We start from the raw sequence: 19,114 nt of genomic DNA, 5'->3' as shown, positions 1-19,114 counted from the left end.
GTACCTCCTCATGCCATTTGCACACACTGTATATAGACTTTATTATTTTTCTATTGTGTTATTAACTGTATGCTAGTTTATTCCATGTGTAACTGTGCTGTTTGTGTCGCACTGCTTTGCTTTATCTTGGCCAGGTCGCAGTTGTAAATGAGAACTTGTTCTCAACTAGCTTACCTGGTTAAATAAAAACATGGTACTACCATGATGGTAGCAGTAATTCTGTTTGTCTTGCTCCTCTAGTGCAGTGGTTCCCAAACTGGGGGGGGCTTGAGGGGTTGGCAGGGGGACTCTGTCCGGCTTTTAACTTACTCTTTAAAGTTTTAATAGTAGAATGAACCAGGTGTAATTTCGAAATTGGGTGGTGTATCGTCAGTTCCTCTTGTCATGTCAGTCATTGCATACTTTAGTTATTTATAACTTTTATAACTCAGAAATGTCCAGATCAACTAGCCCATGTCAGCTAATGTTTGAGAGGTAGCTGAGAGGTAGCTGAGAGGTAGCTGAGAGGTAGCTGAGAGGTAGCTGAGAGGTAGCTGACACTTATTTGGTTGTGTACCCAAGTGATGCACTGCCCATCCGGCTGTTACACTACAAGTTGGGGATTATTTGATAGTGGGGTGCCCATAGTGACCGGGAGTGCTGCCAGCCTGTGCCAGGGCAGCCTGCGACAGGTGTCTGCTGGGTTCTAACTGGGCAGAGCTGGCTGCAGAACAGACACAGACCCAACACTGTCTGGTGATGAGGATCCACATACACACGGGCAGGGGGTGGTCAAAAAGAGGAGGTGGTCAACACAGACTTGTCGGTTAATTGAAAAACATGTCAACCTTGATGATCACATTTTTTGCACTCCTCACTTTATACATGCATGCCTGTGAAGGCGTCCGCGTGCTTCCCATCCAAAACGGTTTGGAACAGACAGTGACGTAGTGATGTAAGGCACTGCATCTAAGTGTGTCACTACAGTCCCTGGTTCGAATCCAGACTGTATCACATCTGACCGTGATTGGGAGTCCCATAGGGCGGCACATAATTGGCCCAGCGCCGTTCGGGAATTTGTTCTTAATTAACTGACTTGCCTAGTTAAATAAAAAATATATTATGACAATTTGGTTTTGGCCTTTGGCAAAGGTTTTTTTCTGGAGGCAAGCTGAAGTTCGGAAGCCGAAGTCTAAACGCCATCGGTGATTGGTCAACAGTAGGGATGCTTCAATGTGGTGTTTGTCATTCAACGATACACAAATAATTTTCATGCACATTTTTTTTTACTTGAAATACTCTACCAAAAATCCTATTTAGGTGTAAAATTGTGAGCCTAAAATCTACGCAAAAACTTCTAAATTAATTACAGATTTCTTGAGTTATCTTACATTCATTCTGATGAGTTTGAGGAAGCCTTAAGAGGCTGCATTTCTGTTTACAACCCTCAGCAGTTCTTCAGTGGAAGTAGGGCAATTCCATGGTAACAGAAATACGTGGACTTCGATTTTTCACTTTAAAATGTATACCTAAATGAATGTTTTTTGCTAGAAGTTTAACAAACAATAGAACAATGCACTGCTTTTAACAATTTCCATAAAACACGTTACAAAAACATATTTACAGGTAGAACTGTGCAGATACAAAGTTGGGAAACCATATAAAACTGAGGGAGATTTTACTGTAATTCTGTTACTAAACAGTTTTTCCAGTAAGTTTGTTTTAGAGCGTATGTACCAAGCCTTACTTTACCATTGTACAGGTGAGGTGATCAGCACTAAGTACCGTACAGGGATTTTTATGCCATTGAAGCCTTTGGGTGGGCTGCCTAAGTGTTTCTTTTTCGGGTCGCCTAAATGGAAAATGGAACACTGTAAACTTAAACAACTATAACCAGATATAAAGTGTGTGTGTATATGTATATACACACACACACAATCACAGCAAAAAAATAACCGTCCTCTCACTGTCAACTGCGTTTATTTTCAGCAAGCTTAACATGTGTAAGTATTTGTATGAACATAACAAGATTCAACAACTGAGACATAAACTGAACAAGTTCTACAGACATGTGATTAACAGAAATGGAATAATGTGTCCCTGACAAAGGGGGATTCAAAATCAAAAGTAACAGTCAGTATCTGGTGTGGCCACCAGCTGCATTAAGTACTGCAGGGCATCTCCTCCTCATGGACTGCGCCAGATTTGCCAGTTCTTGCTGTGAGATGTTACCCCATTTTTCCACCAAGGCACCTGCAAGTTCCCAGACATTTATGGTGGGAATGGCCCTAGCCCTCACCCTCTGATCCAACAATCCCATTGAGCACGTCTGGGACCTGTGATCCGGGCTCTTCGCTGGCTATGGCAGAACACTGACATTCCTATCTTGCAGGAAATCAGGCACATAACGAGCAGTATGGCTGGTGGCATTGTCATGCTGGAGGGTCATGTCAGGATGAGCCTGCAGGAAGGGTACCACATGAGGGAGGAGGATGTCTTCTCTATAACGTACAGTGTTGAGATTGCCTGCAATGACAACAAGCTCAGTCCGATGATGCTGTGACACACTGCCCCAGACCATGATGGAACCTCCACCTCCAAATCAATCCCGCTCCAGAGTACAGGCCTTGGTGTAACGCTCATTCCTTCGACGATAAACACGAATCCGACCATCACCCTGGGTGAGACAAAACCACGACTCGTCAGTGAAGAGCACTTTTTGCCACTCCTGTCTGGTCCAGCGATGGTGGGTTTGTGTCCATAGACAACGTTGTTGCCGGTGATATCTGGTGAAGACTTGCCTTACAACAGGCCTGCAAGCCCTCAGTCCAGCTTCTCTCAGCCTATTGCGGACAGTCTGAGCACTGATGGAGGGACGGTGCGTTCCTGGTGTAACTCGGGCAGTTGTTGCCATCCTGTACCTGTCGCGCAGGTGTGATGTTCAGATGTACCGATCCTGTGCAGATGTTGTTACGTGGTCTGCCACTGCGAGGATGATCAGCTGTCCGGCCTGTCTCCCTGTAGCGCTGTCTTAGGCCTGCCTACTGTCTGTAAGCTGTTAGTGTCTTAACGACTGTTCTACAGGTACATGCTCATGAATGCTTGTTCAATGAAACAAACAATGGGAAACGGTGTTTAAACCTGTTACACACACACACACACACACACACACAGTTGAAGTCGGAAGTTTACATATACACTGCTCAAAAAAATAAAGGGAACACTAAAATAACACATCCTAGATCTGAATGAATGAAATATTCTTATTAAATACTTTTTTCTTTACATAGTTGAATGTGCTGACAACAAAATCACACAAATTATCAATGGAAATCAAATTTATCAACCCATGGAGGTCTGGATTTGGAGTCACACTCAAAATTAAAGTTGAAAACCCCACTACAGGCTGATCCAACTTGGATGTAATGACCTTTAAAACAAGTCAAAATGAGGCTCAGTAGTGTGTGTGGCCTCCACGTGCCTGTATGGCCTCCCTACAATGCCTGGGCATGCTCCTGATGAGGTGGCGGATGGTCTCCTGAGGGATCTCCTCCCAGACCTGGACTAAAGCATCCGCCAACTCCTGGACAGTCTGTGGTGCAACGTGGCATTGGTGGATGGAGCGAGACATGATGTCCCAGATGTGCTCAATTGGATTCAGGTCTGGGGAACGGGCGGGCCAGTCCAAAGCATCAATGCCTTCCTCTTGCAGGAACTGCTGACACACTCCAGCCACATGAGGTCTAGCATTGTCTTGCATTAAGAGGAACCCAGGGCCAACCGCACCAGCATATGGTCTCACAAGGGGTCTGAGGATCTCCTCTCGGTACCTAATGGCAGTTAGGCTACCTCTGGCGAGCACATGGAGGGCTGTGCGGCCCCCCAAAGATATGCCACCCCACATCATGACCGACCCACCGCCAAACCGGTCATGCTGGAGGATGTTGCAAGCAGCAGAACGTTCTCCACAGCGTCTCCAGACTCTGTCACGTGCTCAGTGTGAACCTGCTTTCATCTGTGAAGAGCACAGAGCGCCAGTGGCGAATTTGCCGATCTTGGTGTTCTCTGGCAAATGCCAATCGTCCTGCACGGTGTTGGGCTGTAAGCACAACCCCCACCGGTGGACGTCGGGCCCTCATACCACCCTCATGGAGTCTGTTTCTGACCGTTTGAGCAGAAACATGCACATTTGTGGCCTGCTGGAGGTCATTTTGCAGGGCTCTGGCAGTGCTCCTCCTTGCACAAAGGCGGAGGTAGCGGTCCTGCTGCTGGGTTGTTGCCCTCCTACGGCCTCCTCCACGTCTCCTGATGTACTGGCCTGTCTTCTGGTAGCGCCTCCATGCTCTGGACACTACCCTGACAGACATAGCAAACCTTCTTGCCACCGCTCACATTGATGTGCCGTCCTGGATGGGCTGCACTACCTGAGCCACTTGTGTGGGTTGTAGACTCCGTCTCATGCTACCACTAGAGTGAAAGCACCGCCAGCATTCAAAAGTGACCAAAACATCAGCCAGGAAGCATAGGAACTGAGAAGTGGTCTGTGGTCACCACCTGCAGAACCACTCATTTATTGGGGGTCTTGGTCTTACTAATGGCCTATAATTTCCACCTGTTGTCTATTCCATTTGCACAACAGCATGTGAAATTTATTGTCAATCAGTGTTGCTTCCTAAGTGGACAGTTTGATTTCACAGAAGTGTGATTGACTTGGAGTTAAATTGTGTTGTTTAACCTCTCAGAACTGTCAGCAACTACATTAATTAGCATAGCGCAATGGTCAAATAATCTTACTAGAAAATATTCATATTCATGAAATCACAAGTGAAATATAGTGAAACACAGCTTAGCCTTTTGTTAATCACCCTGTCGTCTCAGGTTTTGAAATTATGCTTTACAGCGATAGCAAGACAAGCGTTTGTGTAAGTTTATCGATAGCCTAGCATAGCATTATGTCCAGCTAGCAGCAGGAAGCTTGGTCACGAAAATCAGAAAAGCAATACAATTAACCGTTTACCTTTGATCTTCGGATGTTTTCACTGACGAGACTCCCAGTTAGACAGCAAATGTTCCTTTTGTTCCATAAAGATTATTTTTATACCCAAAATACCTCAGTTTGTTTGTCACGTTATGTTGAGGAATCCACCTGAAATTCCAAATGATATCCATAATATCAACAGAAACATGGCAAATGTTTTTTATAATCAATCCTCAAGGTGTTTTTCAAATATCTATTCGATAATATATCAACCGGGACAGTTGGCTTTTCAGTAGGACCGGGAGGAAAAATGGCTACCTCTCTCTTTAGCGCAAAAATCACTCTGAGAGCCATCAGCTGGCCACTTATGCAATGTGTTCGTTTACGCTCATTCTTCAACATAAAGGCGTGAAACTACGTCAAAATGCTGTAGACACCTTAGGGAATATGTAGAAAAAGGAATCTGGTTGTTATCCATTTCAATGGGCAATAGGAATGCATAGAAAGACAGGGATTTCAAAATAAGGGTCACTTCCTGATTGGATTTTTCTCAGGATTTCGCCTGCAATATCAGTTCTGTTATACTTACAGACAATATTTTTACAGTTTTGGAAACGTTAGACTGTTTTCTATCCTAAGCTGTCAATTATATGCATATTCTAGCATCTGGTCCTGAGAAATAGGCAGTTTAATTTGGGAACGGGGGGGGGCCAATGAACACCATCCTAACCGTGAAGCACGGGGTGGCAGCATCATGTTGTCGGGGTGCTTTGCTGCAGGAGGGACTGGTGAACTTCACAAAATGGATGGCTTCATGAGAGAGAAAAATGATGTGGATATATTGAAGCAACATGACCTAAAACAGGGATTTTTTTTAAACTAGGATTAATGTCAGGAATTGTTAAACTGACTTTTATTGTATTTGACTAAGGTGTATGAAAACTTCCGACTTCGTGTGTGTGTGTGTGTGTGTGTGTGTGTGTGTGTGTGTGTGTGTGTGTGTGTGATAGATATATCTATCTCGCTCTCTCAAAGATTGAGTTAAAAATGATATAAATAGCAATTGCCAAAATAAAAGCTAGACAGTCAGGGAGAATAGAACATTTCCAAAACCAATTCATTTGGCACTAATAATTTTGTTATGAGCATAAGAACACAGCATTAGCCATGGCAAAATGCATAGAACTGCAGGAAACTAGTTTTTAAAACTGAAAAATATTCTCTCAGCTCCATGGCTGAGTATGTAAAATCTCATGAAATTAGTTTTTAGAGATTTCTTTTAATTATATATATATATATATATATATATAATTAAAAGAAATCTCTGCTCCAAGGAGAAATGTGTAGAATTGCATGAAATTGCCTCAAAAATGTAAAAAATTCTCTGCAGCGCCAAGATGGGGGGCCTCAAATTTTCTCTAAAATGTTGCTGCCCTGACAGCCCTACACTCATTGCCACGTCTACAACCTAAGCCCCTTTTTGATCCAGGAAAACACCCTGGCCTGTGTACCTGGTTAAGTTAAACTGGGTACCGAAAATAGGAAAGTCACTGTTAGACATCTGACCATGCCTCTAATTTAAAGTTTACATTACATACATCTTGAAGAGGTGACCTTTACGTAATCGTCATGCGGACAATCATTTTCCATTGTCATAAACCTACAATGAGTATTCGGGTATTTTCAAAAATGTTGTTTATTATGAAAATGTATCTTCCTTCAATTGTGGTTAATATCTTGGTATCTTTGATCTTTCTGTCCCCTAGGCACTGTGAGACATTTTCGTCAGAGACACATCTGACTCCCTTCCCCAGCAGTCACAGCTCCCCTTCCCTGTATTTCCCCTGTGACCCTCACCCTGAGCCCCAGCAGTCCTCCGCCCCAGCATGAATGACATCAGTGTGGTCAGAGAGGGCTGGCTCCATAAGAGGGGTGAGCTGAGATGAGCTTCACTCATCGCTGTCTCACAGTGTCTCTGTTTCTAGGACACTGTGAGTCCACTCAGAATTAGTTAAACCCTAATATGTATGGCTCATGTGCCTCTCTCTCTCACTCTGCCCTCTCTCTCTTCCCCCCCCCTCTCACTCATGCCCTTCTCCCTCCCTCCCTGCAGGAGAGTACATTAAGACGTGGAGGCCGCGGTACTTCATCCTGAAGAGTGATGGCTCCTTCATCGGCTACAAGGAGAAGCCAGAGATGTCGTCCGACCACAGCCTCCCACCCCTCAACAACTTCTCTGTGGCAGGTTGGTCTCTGTCATTTCTTGGCCAACTTCTAGAGCCTGGTGGTACTTGGATGATGATGATGATGAGAGTTTCCTAGTCATGTTCACACAGATTGGCTCTCCTTTGATTCCTTGTGTCCGTCAGCAGGAAGAACAGTTTCCTCTCCTTGAATCCTCTCCTCACTTCATGAGCTACTGTTTTGAGGAGGTGTAGAGAGAATGGGAGGAGAGGAATCGAGGGAAGACTGTTGAGATTCACCCAGTGTCTACACTAGCACACTCAAACCTCTCTATTACTCCCTGTCTGCAGAGTGCCAGCTGATGAAGACAGAACGGCCCAGGCCCAACACGTTTGTCATCCGCTGCCTACAGTGGACCACAGTCATAGAGCGCACCTTCCACGTGGAGAGTAACGAGGAAAGGTGAGAACGGAAAGTTCCAGAGGCAGGGACAATGTGGAAGAGTTGACTGGGTATTTGTTTATCTGTAAACTGGGCAATGCCCTCCTCCTACAGGTTGTTATTTTTACTTCACCAACTTTCAGGATTAGAGGTCTGCAATTGACCCCATTTAGTGACCTCACTAGTTAATCACCCTCATACCCACAGTATCCACACACCCACTCAGTCAGTGTAGATTCATGTATTTTGGGCTTGAAGTGGTCTACATTGAACTCCCTCTCCCCTTCCAGGGAGGAATGGATGCGGGCAATCCAAGCGGTGGCCAACGGCCTGAAGACGCGAGTGGAAGAGGCTCCCATGGACATAACGTTTGGCTCCCCCAGCGACTGCAGCGGCATGGAGGAGATGGAGGTGGCCATGTCCAAATCCCGTAACAAAGTGGTCAGTGTTCTCCTGTCCCCCTACCAACCTGGCAGACCTGTCGGTGTTCCCCTACCAACCTAGCAGACCCGTCGGTGTTCTCCTGTACACCCCAAAACCTAGCAGACCTGTCAGTGTCCCCCTACCAACCTAGCAGACCTGTCAGTGTCCCCCTACCAACCTAGCAGACCCGTCGGTGTCCCCTACCAACCTAGCAGACCCGTCGGTGTTCTCCTGTCCCCCTACCAACCTAGCAGACCCGTCGGTGTTCTCCTGTCCCCTACCAACCTAGCAGACCAGTCGGTGTTCTCCTGTCCCCCTACCAACCTAGCAGACCCGTCGGTGTTCTCCTGTCCCCCTACCAACCTAGCAGACCAGTCGGTGTTCTCCTGTCCCCCTACCAACCTATCAGACCTGTCGGTGTTCTCCTGTCCCCTACCAACCTAGCAGACCCGTCGGTGTTCTCCTGTCCCCCTACCAACCTGGCAGACCTGTCGGTGTCCCCTACCAACCTGGCAGACCCGTCGGTGTCCCCTACCAACCTGGCAGACCCGTCGGTGTCCCCTACCAACCTAGCAGACCCGTCGGTGTCCCCTACCAACCTAGCAGACCCGTCTGTGTTCTCCTGTCCCCCTACCAACCTAGCAGACCCGTCGGTGTTCTCCTGTCCCCCTACCAACCTAGCAGACCTGTCAGTGTCCCCCTACCAACCTAGCAGACCTGTCGGTGTTCTCCTGTTCCCCTACCAACCTGGCAGACCCGTCGGTGTTCTCCTGTCCCCCTACCAACCTAGCATGCCCGTCGGTGTTCTCCTGTCCCCCTACCAACCTAGCAGACCCGTCGGTGTTCTCCTGTCCCCCTACCAACCTGGCAGACCTGTCGGTGTCCCCTACCAACCTGGCAGACCCGTCGGTGTCCCCTACCAACCTGGCAGACCCGTCGGTGTCCCCTACCAACCTAGCAGACCCGTCGGTGTCCCCTAGCAGACCCGTCTGTGTTCTCCTGTCCCCCTACCAACCTAGCAGACCCGTCGGTGTTCTCCTGTCCCCCTACCAACCTAGCAGACCTGTCAGTGTCCCCTACCAACCTAGCAGACCTGTCGGTGTTCTCCTGTTCCCCTACCAACCTGGCAGACCCGTCGGTGTTCTCCTGTTCCCCTACCAACCTGGCAGACCCGTCGGTGTTCTCCTGTCCCCCTACCAACCTGGCAGACCCGTCGGTGTTCTCCTGTTCCCCTACCAACCTGGCAGACCCGTCGGTGTTCTCCTGTTCCCCTACCAACCTGGCAGACCCGTCGGTGTTCTCCTGTTCCCCTACCAACCTGGCAGACCCGTCGGTGTTCTCCTGTTCCCCTACCAACCTGGCAGACCCGTCGGTGTTCTCCTGTTCCCCTACCAACCTGGCAGACCCGTCGGTGTTCTCCTGTCCCCCTACCAACCTAGCAGACCTGTCGGTGTTCTCCTGTTCCCCTACCAACCTGGCAGACCCGTCGGTGTTCTCCTGTCCCCCTACCAACCTAGCAGGCCCGTCGGTGTTCTCCTGTCCCCTACCAACCTAGCAGACCCGTCGGTGTTCTCCTGTCCCCCTACCAACCTGGCAGACCTGTCGGTGTCCCCTACCAACCTGGCAGACCCGTCGGTGTCCCCTACCAACCTGGCAGACCCGTCGGTGTCCCCCTACCAACCTAGCAGACCCGTCGGTGTCCCCTACCAACCTAGCAGACCCGTCTGTGTTCTCCTGTCCCCCTACCAACCTAGCAGACCCGTCGGTGTTCTCCTGTCCCCCTACCAACCTAGCAGACCTGTCAGTGTCCCCCTACCAACCTAGCAGACCTGTCGGTGTTCTCCTGTTCCCCTACCAACCTGGCAGACCCGTCGGTGTTCTCCTGTTCCCCTACCAACCTGGCAGACCCGTCGGTGTTCTCCTGTCCCCCTACCAACCTGGCAGACCCGTCGGTGTTCTCCTGTTCCCCTACCAACCTGGCAGACCCGTCGGTGTTCTCCTGTTCCCCTACCAACCTGGCAGACCCGTCGGTGTTCTCCTGTTCCCCTACCAACCTGGCAGACCCGTCGGTGTTCTCCTGTTCCCCTACCAACCTGGCAGACCCGTCGGTGTTCTCCTGTTCCCCTACCAACCTGGCAGACCCGTCGGTGTTCTCCTGTTCCCCTACCAACCTGGCAGACCCGTCGGTGTTCTCCTGTTCCCCTACCAACCTGGCAGACCCGTCGGTGTTCTCCTGTCCCCCTACCAACCTGGCAGACCCGTCTGTGTTCTCCTGTTCCCCTACCAACCTGGCAGACCCGTCGGTGTTCTCCTGTTCCCCTACCAACCTGGCAGACCCGTCGGTGTTCTCCTGTCCCCCTACCAACCTAGCAGACCTGTCGGTGTTCTCCTGTTCCCCTACCAACCTGGCAGACCCGTCGGTGTTCTCCTGTCCCCCTACCAACCTAGCAGGCCCGTCGGTGTTCTCCTGTCCCCCTACCAACCTAGCAGACCTGTCGGTGTTCTCCTGTCCCCCTACCAACCTAGCAGACCCGTCGGTGTTCTCCTGTCCCCCTACCAACCTAGCAGACCTGTCAGTGTCCCCTAGCAACCTAGCTGACCTGTCAGTGTTCTCCTGACCCCCTACCAACCTAGCAGACCCGTCGGTGTTCTCCTGTCCCCCTACCAACCTAGCAGACCCGTCGATGTTCTCCTGTCCCCCTACCAACCTGGCAGACCTGTCGGTGTTCTCCTGTCGGTGTTCTCCTGTCCCCCTACCAACCTAGCAGACCTGTCACTGTCCTCTTGTCCCCCTACCAACCTGGCAGACCTGTCGGTGTTCTCCTGTCCCCTACCAACCTGGCAGACCTGTCGGTGTTCTCCTGTCCCCCTACCAACCTGGCAGACCTGTCAGTGTCCCCTAGCAGACCTGTCAGTGTCCCCTAGCAGGCCTGTCAGTGTCCCCTAGCAGGCCTGTCAGTGTCCCCCTAGCAGGCCTGTCAGTGTCCCCTAGCAGACGTGTCAGTGTCCCCTACCAACCTGGCAGATGTGTCAGTGTCCCCTAGCAGACGTGTCAGTGTCCCCCCTACCAACCTGGCAGACCTGTCAGTGTCCCCTAGCAGACGTGTCAGTGTCCCCCTAGCAGACGTGTCAGTGTCCCCTACCAACCTGGCAGACCTGTCAGTGTCCCCCTATCAGACCTGTCAGTGTCCTCCCAGCAGACCTGTCAGTGTCCTACTGTCCCTCTACCAACCTTGCAGACCTCTCAGTGCTCTTTGTGTTTGTCCAACAGCCCTCCTCTAGATGTGGCTGCTTTTGTCCATTGGAACCTCTGCATCCTAGTTCAGAGTATCTACTACTCCTTAGTAACAATACCTCATCACAGCTGGTTTACCATCTCCCTATGTGACCTGGGCCATAGTGTGTGTTGGTGCGTTTTCTGCTCCATTCTCTGCCCGTTCTTCATCTAAAACCGTTGTGCAGGTCTATGTAAACTCTTTATTACTCATAAGCTGTAATTGTCATGGTCAAATAAATCCTGTTATCCAAACTGTCTTGAAGACTGAGATTTGAACCCTCAAGGTGTTTGTCCCCCCCCACACCCCCCACAGACCATGAGTGACTTTGACTACCTGAAGCTGCTGGGGAAGGGGACGTTTGGTAAGGTGATCCTGGTGAAGGAGAAGGCCACAGGGATGTACTACGCCATGAAGATCCTGAGGAAAGAAGTCATAATCGCTAAGGTAACCATTTGGCATTCAAGAGACTGGCAGTTGCTCAGACAGATGCGTCCAAAGTGGTTCCTTATATAGGGCATTACCAGGACCCATAGGGCGCTGGTCAAAAGTAGTATTGCACTACATAGGGAAAAGACTACTGGGCCCAGATTCACAAAACCTCAAGAAATTACTTTTTTCCCCTTAACTATAGACGTAAGAAGAAAGTTAAGCAAAGTTTATATTCCTCAAAAAGATTCTTGGAAATTTGCTTTAGCTGTTTCTAATGTTTCTCCTCAAGCAAAAAGTTAAGAAGAAATAATGTCCTTGGAAATGAATTCCAAGATGGTTAACCGTTGTGGCCATGTCCAAGGCAGTGAGAGAATAAGCTCATGAAAGCAATTGAACATGTTTAATTTACTCGCAAACTTAATCTGAAAGTTTCAGTATTGATTATTTTAAACTCAAGAACGTGTTTAAGAACAGTGATCTCAGTACGAAATATGCTAACATGATTGCCATTGCTAGCTAGATAGCTAGTTAAACTGGTTGCCTAGCAACAAACATTGTCATTAATATTAATATTTTTTTTATTTCTTAAGATTTTGCGTTAGAGATGTTTTGTGAATCTGAGCCGTGCACCATATCCCTGGAAGTCTTGATTTTGATATTTTCCTTTTTCATTTGAGTCATTTAGCAGACACTCTTATCCAGAGTGATTTACAGTAGTGAGTGCATACATTTTCATATTTGTTCGTACTGGTCCCCTGTGGGAATCGAACCCACATCCCTTGCATTACCAAGTGAGCCACAGCACTAATTATGCACAGTTACTTCAAGGTTTTATTTTGGGTTCTTGAGTAGCCCAGAAGTCCAAATCCAGTTGTCCACTGCTGAATGTATCTGTCCATCATGGTGTGTTTTTGTGTGATGTGTTCCATAAGGATGAGGTAGCACACACGGTAACAGAAAGCAGAGTCCTTCAGAATACGAGGCATCCCTTCTTAACGGTGAGTTCCTAACTGACGACATCTGACTGAACACTGATTGCATTTCGCCAAGTAGCCATCTGATTCAAAAGTGGTCACTAATTCTGACTGTCTTGTCTCCCCCCCCCACACACACACACACACACACACACACAGACACTGAAATACGCGTTCCAAACACATGACCGGCTATGCTTTGTGATGGAATATGCAAACGGAGGAGAGCTGTTCTTTCACTTGTCACGGGACCGCGTGTTCACAGAAGACCGGGCACGGTTCTACGGTGCGGAGATTGTGTCTGCGCTGGAGTACCTCCACTCACGGGACGTTGTCTACAGAGACCTGAAGGTAATGGCCACTTCCCTGACTGGATGTCTGGCTGATGTTTCCCTGACTCGCCCATACCTTTACACGTACCGCCTCATATTGAAAGTATATTCTCAAGACTAACATTTCGCACAATAGGAAATATGGGCTGATTTTAAGATTAAGCCCAGTCTTAGATTTAAAGTGCTTCTGAATTGGTCTAGGCTCAATCCTACCATAGACTGCACTAGAAGAGCACCAGTCTCTTGGTGAAAAGCCTATAAGTCTGTGGCACTTATTACAGTCAGCTGTCATGTTAGCAGTGGTATTTTCTGCTACTGTCTCTCTCCTGTGGTCACTCACTCACTCTTGTTCTCATCTCTTTCTCTTCTAGCTGGAGAACTTAATGCTGGATAAAGATGGACACATAAAGATCACAGATTTTGGACTGTGTAAAGAGGGAATCACAGACGGGGCTACCATGAAGACCTTTTGTGGGACTCCAGAATACCTTGCACCTGAGGTAACTACAGCACAGTGAACAAAATCATACATTCTAGTTGTGCTTTGAACAGTACATTGCAGTGTGTCCAGTTAACAATTTCAGATGCATTCCTTGCTGGTTTCTTGTCTTGGACTGGTTTACAGTCAATAATTGTCTATCCAGCAAAGAATGCTTAACATACAAGTTAATAACTCGACTTTGCCATTGGAAAGTAAATTATTATCAACAGGAATAGACAGCGGGACTGCAAATACACTATATATACATACAGTACCAGTCAAAAGTTTGGACACCCACTCATTCAAGGGTTTTTCTTTATTTTAGCTATTTTCTACATTGTAGAATAGTAGTGAAAACATCAACACAATTAAATAAAACATATGGAATCATGTAGTAACCAAAAAAGTGTTAAACAGATCAAAATATTTGTAATTCTTCAAAGCACGCACACACGAAAGTATGTGGAAACTCCTTCAAAATTAGTGGATTTTGCTATTCCAGCCACACCCGTTGCTGACCGGTGTATAAAATCGAGCACACAGCTATGAAATCTCCATAGACAAACATTGGAAGTAGAATGGCCTTACTGAAGAGCTCAATGACTTTCAACGTAGCATCGTCAGAGGATGCCACCTTTCCAACAAGTCAGTTTGTCAAATTTCTGCCCTACTAGAGCTGACCCGGTGAACAGTAAGTGCTGTTATTGTGAAGTGGAAATGTCGAGGAGCAATAACGGCTCAGCCGCAAAGTGGTAGGCCACACAATCTCACAGAACGGGACCACCAAGTACTGAAGCGTGTAGCGCTTAAAAAATAGTTTGTCCTCGGTTGCAACACACCTCACTGAGTTTCAAACTGCCTCTGGAAGAAATGCCAGCACAAGAACTGTTCAATGGGTTTCCATGACCGAGTAGCCGCACACAAGCCTAAGATCACCATGCGTAATACCAAGTGTCAGCTGGAGTGGTGTAAAGCTCGCCGCCATTGGACTCCTGGAGCAGTGGAAACATGTTCTCTGGAGTGATGAATCACTCTTCACCATATGGCATTCAGTCGGATGAATCTGGGTTTGGTGGATGCCAGGAGAACGCTACCTGCCTGAATGTATAGTGTCAACTGTAAAGTTTGGTGGAGGAGGAATAAAGGTATGGGGCTGTTTTTCATGGTTCGGATGTCCACATACTTTTGGTCATGTAGTGTAGGTAATCGTTTACATTGCAACTGAGGTAGAAAGACACCGTGCCTTGGCTTCCACATAATTGTATTTGCTATTTCTCTTTTTGTTCTCTCCCTCTCTTTCTCGCTCTCTCTCCCCCCTCTTTCTCTCGCTCTTTCTCCCTCTCCTACAGGTATTAGAGGACAATGACTACGGCCGAGCGGTGGACTGGTGGGGTCTAGGTGTGGTCATGTACGAGATGATGTGCGGTCGACTGCCCTTCTACAACCAGGACCATGAGCGGTTGTTTGAGCTCATTCTCATGGAGGAGATCCGCTTCCCCAAGAACCTGGCCCCCGAAGCCAAGGCCCTGCTTGCTGGCCTGCTCAAAAAGGATCCCAAGCAGAGGTAGGTGTTGGTGTCTTTAAAAAAAATATATATATATATAAGCCGAACAAAAATGTGAATGCAACATGCTACAATTTCAAAGATTTTACTGCGTTACAGTTCATATAAAGAAATCAGTCAATTTAAATAAATTCAATAAGCTTTATCTATGACTTTCACATGACTGGAATACAGATGTAGATCTGTCGGTCACAAATACCTTTAAAAAAAATAAAGTAGGGTTGTGGATCAGAAAACCAGTCTGTATCTGGTGTGACCACCATTTGCCTCATGCAGCGCGACACATCTCCTTCACATAGAGTTGATCAGACTGTTGATTGTGGCCTGTGGAATGTCATCCCACTCCTCTTCAATGGCTATGCGAAGTTGATGGATATTGGCGGGAACTGGAACACGCTGTCGTACATGTCGACCCAGATCATCCCAAACATTCTCAATGGGTGACAAGTCTGGTGAGTATGCAGGCCATGGAAGAACTGGGACATTTTACACAATTCCTGGAAGCTGATAGGTCCTTGTTACATGGGGTCGTGCATTATCATGCTGAAACATGAGGTGATGGCGGCAGATGAATGACACAACAATAGGCCTCAAGATCTCGTCACGGCATATCTGCATTCAAATTGCAATCGATAAAATGCAATTGTGTTCGTTGTCCAAAGCTTATACCTGCCCTTACATATCCCCACTGCCACCATAGGGCACACTGTTCACAACATTGACATCAGCAAACCACTCGCCCTCACAAAACCATGATTCAACAATGAAGAGTACACTTCTCCAGTGTGCCAGTGGCTATCGAAGGGGAGCATTTGCCAACTGAAGTTTGTTACGACGCCAAACTGAAGTCAAGACCCTGGTGAGGACGACAACCGGTCAGATGAGCTTCCCTGAGACGATTTCTGACCGTTTATGCAGAAATCCATCGGTTGTGCAAATCCACGGTTTCATCAGCTGTCTGGGTGGCTGGTCTCAGATGATGCCGCAGGTGGAGATTCTGGACTGGCGTGGTTAGACGTGGTCTGCGGTTGTGAGGCTGGTTGGACGTACTGCCAAATTCTGTGAAATGACGTTGGAGGCAGCTTATGGTAGAGAAATTAATCTTCAATTCTCTGACAGCGGTCATGCAGTCAGCATGCCAGTTGCACGCTCCTTCACAACTTGATACATCTGTGCATTGTGCTGCGTAACAAAACTGTACTTTTTAGAGTGGCCTTTTATTGTTCCCAGCACAAGGTGCACCTGTGCAATGATCATGCTGTTTAATCAGCTTATTGACATGCCACAACTGTCAGGTGGATGAATTATCTTGGCAAAGGAGGAAATCTCACTAACAGGGATGTAAACAAATTTGTGCACAAAGTTTGAGAGAAATACATTTTGTGTGTATGGAACATTTCTGAGATCTTTTATTTCAGCGCATGAAACATGGGACAAACACTGCAAGTTGCGTTTGTATTTTTTTTCAGTATACATTGAGTGAAGAATATAATGGTGATGCTGATCATTCTGTAGGCTTGGAGGTGGACAAGAAGATGCCAAAGATGTGATGACACAGAAGTTCTTCACCAGCATCAACTGGCAGGATGTGGTAGAGAGGAAGCTCTTGCCTCCCTTCAAGCCCCAGGTGACGTCAGAGACGGACACCCGCTACTTTGACGACGAGTTCACAGCACAAACCATCACCGTAACGCCCCCGGACAAGTGTAAGTTGAGGAGTGTTTGTGTGTCTCACTGTTAAAAATGTCTTCAAATCTGGATGGTGATTTATTTTTGATTTATTTATTGTAAAACAGGTTTTGGAAAAAAAAGTAGTTTGTAGTAAATCTCCTGGTTTGTTTTTTTTTTTTTCCTCTCTCTCTCTCGTGTTATCTCCAGACGACAGCTTAGACTCAGAAGACCAGAACCAGCGCACTCACTTCCCTCAGTTCTCTTACTCTGCCAGCATACGGGAGTGACCTCTCACATGCGTGCACACACTCACATGAGCAAGCAGGCTAACACACGTTCACACACACTCGCACTGCTGGGGAATTGGGATGACACAAACTGACACTCTCTCAAACAAACACACTTGCACAACACACACACTCTGACACCGAGAAGCGGTGGAAACATGGATCCAAGAGCATGACGTGATGACTGACCTCAGCAGGCCTGTGTGGATAGACTGGCGGCCTTGTCTCTCATTCTGACGGGACCAGGTGGAACCGGACAGGGCCGCCCTTGGCCATGCCTGCAGGACCCTGCCTGTCTACCCACCACACTACCACTACACTGGGCACATCAAAGCATCAACAGCACTTCACCATCCCTGGGTTATGCCAGCAGATACCACATCACCAGCCGAACGCATGCTTCACCGATCCAACACACACACTTTGACAAGCAACACCTAAAACCTCCCATACACTGCAGATTTTGTTTTTACTACTGGATAAAAAATAAGTCCAAACAAATGTAGAAACACATGAAAGGAGAAAAATATTTTTAAACTAATTTTTCTTTTGATTGTTACGGTTTTAAAAGCCATATTTCTGCAGGTTTTTTTTTACGAGTGCTCTTGCTGAAAACTTGCTGTTACAAATCGTGTGGACTGTTCCTACAGAGAGAAAGCGGGTCAGGGAGAGAATGAGGGGTGTGTGTACCTCTGAGGGTAGCCATTTCCCTGCTTGCACTGTGCATGTGTGAATGAATGTGTTTGTATGTTTGAGTGTGTGGAAGGAGAATGTATGAACAACCATTTGAATCTCAACATCTGTTTTACGTTTATGCATTTGCTTGTATCTGTTTTGGATTCTGTACGACGGCTAAATGAGGAGAGTTTTAAAGGGAAAGAAGAGAGGTGGTGGAGCTTCCCTGTGGATTGACTTGTTCCTCTGGTGGTTAGAATGCTCAGGATGAAATAAGAGAAGGGGGAAGAGTAGAAGTGACCACAGCAATTAACATTGTTCTAGTAGCTGTCACGTTCTGAGCAGAAATATCCAGGAGAATAGCTGTCAATCATTTGTTCCAAACTTTTTATTTTGAATTATCGATGTAAAGATCTTTTTTCTTTTTACTTTTTTTTTTGAAGATCATTGGGATGTTCCCATATTTAAGAATGCAAACTATTAAATCATGGATCACTTATTTGTGATGAGGCTAGACTGACTGATAAATTGACACTTCAGTTATTTAACGGTCGATATTGAAGGTTGTGGTTCGTATTTTCAAGGTAATGTAAGTGACAGATTAAGTCCTTTGTCGGGATGTCAGAGTAGGACCATTGAACTAGGGTTGGGGTTAGTTCAATTCAGTTAATGTAGGATGTCAACTGAGTTAACGTCATGGATTGAAACCCTAACCCTGGTGTGAAACCGATGCTGTATATAATGACAAGATGGTATTGTCTCTGCCCTAACAATGGGAGTCGTTGTCTCGAAGGCAGTCGTTCTGCTTATCACTGTATTCCCTTGTGGACAGATTTTTATATTTTTCTCTTTTACCTCACTCTTCCTCTCTGTGTGAACTTCCCACTATTCACCTGTCCTGAATGCATGTGTACACCCCCTGTCTGACCTATAGCTGACCTATAGAGGAGTGGTTTGGGTGAAACAACCATTGTGTTTCACAGTCAAGTGGTGTGATGTATTTCATTTTTGTTGCCCTTTTCAAAGATTCCTTCACTCAAGGATCATTAAGACCATGTTTCTTTTCATTGATTTGTGGTCCAACTATTCCTTACTTTGGGAGACATTGTCTCATTTAAATTTATATTATATCAAAAAATATATAAAATAAGTTTAAACATGTTTTTCCTTTTGGTTGTTTGTCATTTTGATCATTCATGTGTTCCTTTTTTAAAGTGTGTGCGTGCTCATGCACAGCAGCAGGTTGATGGGGCATTGTAGAACAGCTCTCTAGTCTGTGCTCAATGCCGGTTTCCTTTAGCCTCTGTACCTGCAGTAGGGTAGTCCAGTCTGACTGCTGTTTGCAAGGGCTGAGGCCATGGGAAACATCCCTATCTTCACCAGCCCATAATCAGGCCTTGTAAAGGCAGGACTGGATT

The 19,114-nt window shown here is 46.9% G+C and overlaps 1 protein-coding gene across 1 annotated transcript in view; it reads left to right on the top strand.

Annotated features, from left to right (window-relative positions):
- The window catches only part of LOC112267273 (RAC-beta serine/threonine-protein kinase), a 29,822-nt gene extending 10,965 nt beyond the window's left edge, over positions 1 to 18,857 (top strand). Inside the window, exons 2-12 of the mRNA XM_042297598.1 lie at positions 6,724 to 6,889; positions 7,071 to 7,202; positions 7,492 to 7,603; positions 7,873 to 8,023; positions 11,596 to 11,727; positions 12,645 to 12,710; positions 12,846 to 13,037; positions 13,390 to 13,518; positions 14,849 to 15,063; positions 16,579 to 16,769; positions 16,942 to 18,857. Coding sequence (XP_042153532.1) covers positions 6,844 to 6,889; positions 7,071 to 7,202; positions 7,492 to 7,603; positions 7,873 to 8,023; positions 11,596 to 11,727; positions 12,645 to 12,710; positions 12,846 to 13,037; positions 13,390 to 13,518; positions 14,849 to 15,063; positions 16,579 to 16,769; positions 16,942 to 17,021 — 1,446 coding nt within the window. The 5' untranslated portion in view covers positions 6,724 to 6,843 and the 3' untranslated portion in view covers positions 17,022 to 18,857. The remainder of the gene's footprint in view (positions 1 to 6,723; positions 6,890 to 7,070; positions 7,203 to 7,491; positions 7,604 to 7,872; positions 8,024 to 11,595; positions 11,728 to 12,644; positions 12,711 to 12,845; positions 13,038 to 13,389; positions 13,519 to 14,848; positions 15,064 to 16,578; positions 16,770 to 16,941) is intronic.
- Positions 18,858 to 19,114: the final 257 nt, after the last annotated feature.

The sequence above is a fragment of the Oncorhynchus tshawytscha genome, linkage group LG14 (assembly GCF_018296145.1).
Source record: "Oncorhynchus tshawytscha isolate Ot180627B linkage group LG14, Otsh_v2.0, whole genome shotgun sequence".
Lineage (NCBI taxonomy): Eukaryota > Metazoa > Chordata > Actinopteri > Salmoniformes > Salmonidae > Oncorhynchus > Oncorhynchus tshawytscha.
The sequence above is the reverse complement of the archived record's forward strand: the minus strand, read 5'-3'. Positions and strand labels throughout refer to the sequence as shown.